This window comes from Dendrobates tinctorius, unplaced genomic scaffold, assembly GCF_039654945.1.
Source record: "Dendrobates tinctorius isolate UK_male_01 unplaced genomic scaffold, ASM3965494v1 ptg000104l, whole genome shotgun sequence".
In the NCBI taxonomy this organism is placed as follows: Eukaryota; Metazoa; Chordata; class Amphibia; order Anura; family Dendrobatidae; genus Dendrobates; species Dendrobates tinctorius.
Window position 1 is genome coordinate 3512218 of NW_027361772.1, and position 5924 is coordinate 3518141.

At 45.7% G+C, this 5924-nt stretch overlaps 1 protein-coding gene across 1 annotated transcript; it reads right to left on the bottom strand.

Moving 5' to 3' along the window:
- Positions 1 to 4664: 4664 nt before the first annotated feature.
- TCIM (transcriptional and immune response regulator) lies at positions 4665 to 5516 on the bottom strand. Its single transcript, XM_073588604.1, has one exon. The coding sequence runs from the start codon at positions 5431 to 5433 to the stop codon at positions 5146 to 5148; it is 288 nt and encodes a 95-aa protein (XP_073444705.1). The 5' UTR covers positions 5434 to 5516; the 3' UTR covers positions 4665 to 5145.
- Positions 5517 to 5924: the final 408 nt, after the last annotated feature.

Genomic DNA, 5924 nt, shown 5'->3' on the forward strand with positions numbered 1-5924 from the left:
AATCCTGTAATACCTGAGCACATGGTGCTGAATCCTGTAATACCTGAGCACATGGAGCCCGAATCCTGTAATACCTGAGGACATGGTGCCTGCATCCTGTAATACCTGAGCACATGGAGCCTGAATCCTGTGAAACCTGAGCACATGGAGCCCGAATCCTGTAATACCTAAGCACATGATGCCGAAATCTGTAATACCTGAGCACATGGTGCCGAAATCTGTAATACCTGAGCACATGGAGCCCTAATCCTGTAATACCTGAGCACATGGTGCTGAATCCTGTAAAACCTGAGCACATGGAGCCTGAATCCTGTAATAACTGAGCACATGGTGCCCGAATCCTGTAATACCTGAGCACATGGAGCCCAAATCCTCCAATACCTGAGCACATGGTGCCCGAATCCTGTAATACCTGAGCACATGGAGCCCCAATCCTGTAATACCTGAGCACATGGTGCCGAATCCTGTAATACCTGAGCACATGGAGCCCAAATCCTGTAATACCTGAGCACATGGAGCCCGAATCCTGTAATACCTGAGCACATGGATCCCGAATCCTGTAATAACTGAGCACATGGTGCCCGAATCCTGTAATACCTGAGCACATGGATCCCGAAACCTGTAATACCTGAGCACATGGAGCCCCAATCCTGTAATACCTGAGCACATGGTGCCGAATCCTGTAATACCTGAGCACATGGAGCCCAAATCCTGTAATACCTGAGCACATGGAGCCCGAATCCTGTAATACCTGAGCACATGGATCCCGAATCCTGTAATAACTGAGCACATGGTGCCCGAATCCTGTAATACCTGAGCACATGGATCCCGAAACCTGTAATACCTGAGCACATGGAGCCCGAATCCTGTAATACCTGAGCACATGGAGCCTGAATCCTGTAATACCTGAGCACATGGATCCCGAATCCTGTAATACCTGAGCACATGGTGCTGAATCCTGTAAAACCTGAGCACATGGAGCCCGAATCCTGTAATAACTGAGCACATGGTGCCCAAATCCTGTAATACCTGAGCACATGGAGCCCGAATCCTGTAATACCTGAGCACATGGAGCCCAAATCCTGTAATACCTGAGCACATGGTGCCCGAATCCTGTAATACCTGAGCACATGGTGCCCGAATCCTGTAATACCTGAGCACATGGATCCCGAATCCTGTAATACCTGAGCACATGGTGCCCGAATCCTGTAATACCTGAGCACATGGAGCCCGAATCCTGTAATACCTGAGCACATGGTGCTGAATCCTGTAATACCTGAGCACATGGTGCTGAATCCTGTAATACCTGAGCACATGGTGCTGAATCCTGTAATACCTGAGCACATGATGCCTGAATCCTGTAATACCTGAGCACATGGAGCCGGAATCCTGTAATACCTGAGCACATGGAGCCCGAATCCTGTAATACCTGAGGACATGGTGCCTGCATCCTGTAATACCTGAGCACATGGAGCCTGAATCCTGTAAAACCTGAGCACATGGAGCCCGAATCCTGTAATACCTAAGCACATGATGCCGAAATCTGTAATACCTGAGCACATGGTGCCAAATTCTGTAATACCTGAGCACATGGAGCCCGAATCCTGTAATACCTGAGCACATGGTGCCAAATTCTGTAATACCTGAGCACATGGAGCCTGAATCCTGTAATAACTGAGCACATGGTGCCCGAATCCTGTAATACTTGAGCACATGGAGCCCGAATCCTATAATATCTGAGCACATGGTGCCTGCATCCTTTAATACCTGAGGACATGGTGCCGAATCCTGTAATACCTGAGCACATGGTGCCTGCATCCTGTAATACCTGAGGACATGGTGACGAAACCTGTAATACCTGAGCAAATGGAGCCTGAATCCTGTAATACCTAAGCACATGATGCCGAAATCTGTAATACCTGAGCACATGGTGCCGAAATCTGTAATACTTGAGCACATGGTGCCAAATTCTGTAATACCTGAGCACATGGAGCCCGAATCCTGTAATACCTGAGCACATGGTGCTGAATCCTGTAAAACCTGAGCACATGGTGCCCGAATCCTGTAATAACTGAGCACATGGTGCCCAAATCCTGTAATACCTGAGCACATGGAGCCCGAATCCTGTAATACCTGAGCACATGGAGCCCAAATCCTGTAATACCTGAGCACATGGTGCCCGAATCCTGTAATACCTGAGCACATGGTGCCCGAATCCTGTAATACCTGAGCACATGGATCCCGAATCCTGTAATACCTGAGCACATGGTGCCCGAATCCTGTAATACCTGAGCACATGGAGCCCGAATCCTGTAATACCTGAGCACATGGTGCTGAATCCTGTAATACCTGAGCACATGGTGCTGAATCCTGTAATACCTGAGCACATGGTGCTGAATCCTGTAATACCTGAGCACATGATGCCTGAATCCTGTAATACCTGAGCACATGGTGCTGAATCCTGTAATACCTGAGCACATGATGCCTGAATCCTGTAATACCTGAGCACATGGAGCCGGAATCCTGTAATACCTGAGCACATGGAGCCCGAATCCTGTAATACCTGAGGACATGGTGCCTGCATCCTGTAATACCTGAGCACATGGAGCCTGAATCCTGTAAAACCTGAGCACATGGAGCCCGAATCCTGTAATACCTAAGCACATGATGCCGAAATCTGTAATACCTGAGCACATGGTGCCAAATTCTGTAATACCTGAGCACATGGAGCCCGAATCCTGTAATACCTGAGCACATGGTGCCAAATTCTGTAATACCTGAGCACATGGAGCCTGAATCCTGTAATAACTGAGCACATGGTGCCCGAATCCTGTAATACTTGAGCACATGGAGCCCGAATCCTATAATATCTGAGCACATGGTGCCTGCATCCTTTAATACCTGAGGACATGGTGCCGAATCCTGTAATACCTGAGCACATGGTGCCTGCATCCTGTAATACCTGAGGACATGGTGCCGAATCCTGTAATACCTGAGCACATGGAGCCCGAATCCTGTAATACCTGAGCACATGGTGCCGAATCCTGTAATACCTGAGCACATGGTGCCGAATCCTGTAATACCTGAGCACATGGTGCCGAATCCTGTAATACCTGAGCACACGGTGCCCGTATCCTTTAGTCGTAGTACACTCGGACACCGCTATCTGGAATGGGCAGGCTGCCTGGCATCACCAGTTAGATTTGTACAGAGATGAAGAATTTTCAGACCAAACATGGCATGGGAATTACCGAACCACATTCTCCAGCTGTTGTTGGGAGCGTTGTACTACAACTACCCACCATCCTATACTATACCCCTCCTATTCTAGCAGCTCAAGCGTATCCACTTGCATAGTAGAGCTGGATTTGTACACTCATAGGGAGCAATTGTTTTACATAGGACTGCAGATAAACCAACGAAAACTAATTTATTATACTGATGGCAAAACACCAAAGATGCTAACATGTTCGGCTCTGCTACATCCATGACAGCTGATAATGGCTTTACATGATATAATAACCATCATGTTTATGTTCACACCTTAGATATGTAATCAGCTGCTGGCCTTTAGCTTCAGGCGTATATATATATACACCCATGACACGTCTGTAGTGATGAAACTTCAATTTCACTGGAATGTGAAGAATTTCTGATGTCACTTACGTCTGATACTAAATGAAGGAATCACAGTAGAATATATATATATATATATATACACACACACATATACTATAATGTTTATAATTATGAAGTATTGTAAGCTTCACATCTAGGAGCAGCAGTATCCTTCCTTTTAATACTGTCATTCAGATATAGCAGAGCCCAGTTTGTATTCAGCATCACTTATGAGATACCAGCCTGTCTTACAGAGCTGCAGGTAATCCTCCTGCATTATCCATACTCATTGCTCAGATTATGCCAATAACAAATTCAGCTCTGCTACATATACCACCAAATACCCAGTATCTATTGACAATGAAACCTTCCTTTGTTGCAGCTGCCCAGATCCATATTATACTGCATTATTTATTACATGGGTTTATTTTAACCCCTTACTGGACAGCTGTCACTTATTAACTGCTACTTTCCTGTATTAATAGGTAGGATCATTTTAACCCCTTAATGGCCGGTTAGCATTTTTTTTCACCTATTTTCCTGCATTAATTAGGAAGTTTGTATTAACCCCTTAATGACTATCATATTTTTATTATTTATTTTCACTTATTTTTCTGCATTGATAGGTCTGATTTAACCCCTTAATGACCGGTTGTTATATATTTCCACCAATTTTCCTGCATCAATAGGTAGGTTTGTTTTAACCCCTAAGTGATCGGTTGTCATTTATTATCAGCTTTAAGCCTTGGATTCGGCACCGAATGGAGAAGACCCTCACTGCAGTTTATAAGCTCACTGCTGAATTATACCAGCTTGTCGGGGATTAACCAAAGAAGAAGACAGAAAAAAAAAGGAGGAAGATGTGTCCAAAAACATTCATATATAAACACATAGATTATCTGCTGATGTGCAACTATAAATCCCAGCATGCCCAGGAGAACACACTAGGACTATTAATTTCACAACAGTTGATCAGGGCAGAGGATGCGACATTGATATAGGAACGACCCACTAGTCACATTAGAAATAAAACAATAGAAGAAATATAAATTATAACACAATTTATTAACAAAATATAGAAAATATGATGAATAGCATAAATGAGGTAGTACAACACCAAAAAAGTTATTATCTCTAGCCAGTCCTCTGCTTCCTCTGGGCCTCCCCATAGCTCTGCTGGGGAGAACTTGCAGGGCCCTTAAAGGCACATTTCCGGGGCACAGCCATGGGGTCCCCACACAGTCCTTATTTCTCTGCTTCTCCTTCTGTCACCCTGGAGTCAGGTGCAGTCTCCTCTCAGCTCAGGAGGGAGCGCTCGGTCCTCTGAAACACAGTCTCTTTCCGAGCACATGCTTCCAACACAGCAGGACAGTCTCTTTAGATTAGAGCGCAAGCTCTGCAGGAGTCTCTCAACTCTTCACCTTGACATAAGTTTTGGCAGTGAGTGACAGGCTTGCCCGACCATCCTCTCCCTCCAGATCAGTCTTGACTTTTCAGCTTAGATTGAAAGCTCTGCAGCCAAGGAGCTCAGATCACCTTGATGGGAAGTTTGCGGAGCTTGAGGAATTGCAGGATTTTGTCCCTGGTCCTCTGCTTTAGCGCCAGTAGTGCCCTGGCTTTCTCCTCATTGTCCTGGTCAATGCAGAAGATGATCCGGGCTCTGTCCTCTGCTTTCTTATCGCCAGTCTTTTTAAAGAGCTTCTGCAGGGACTCCTGGTCCACACCCTCAAAGATGTTGGCTGTGGCTTTCTTTCGGGAAGCGGTGTCAAAGCGGTAGCCATGGACGGAGGGGCTGACTCTCAGTGAGGTGGACATGGCGCTGGCAGGAGGGTCTTGGCAGCGGGATCACTGGAGCTTATTCCTGAAGCTGTGAATGCCACAACTGGTGGTGAGCTGTCCTCCCTGCCTTATATCCTGAGCTCTGCTCACATCATCCGCCCACAGGGAGGCGAGGAATTGGGATTTAACCCCTTGGTCTCGGAGCAAGTCCTATGGCGTGTACACATTCTGCAGAAATTTCTTAAATCCTTAAGTTTCATATGAAAATAAATTGCATGTAAACTCAAGGTATATTCACATGCGGCAGATTTTTTTTGCAGTTTTCTGTAACTGCAGGTTGTTTTTTGTAAAGCCCAGTCAGATATATGCACAAGTCACAGCATTTTTTGCAAACCGTCTGTACCTGCTAAGGCTTTATTCACACCTGCATTTGGTTCTGTTCTTAGGAACAGACTTGATCGGATGCAGAACTGACGTTAGCCGATAAAAAGGGGCCCCGATAGTTATTATGGGGTCATCTGGGTACT

Excerpts from the sequence above, each read along its gene's own strand:
- TCIM (XM_073588604.1), bottom strand. The coding sequence starts at position 5,433 with ATGTCCACCTCACTGAGAGTCAGCCCCTCCGTCCATGGCTACCGCTTT.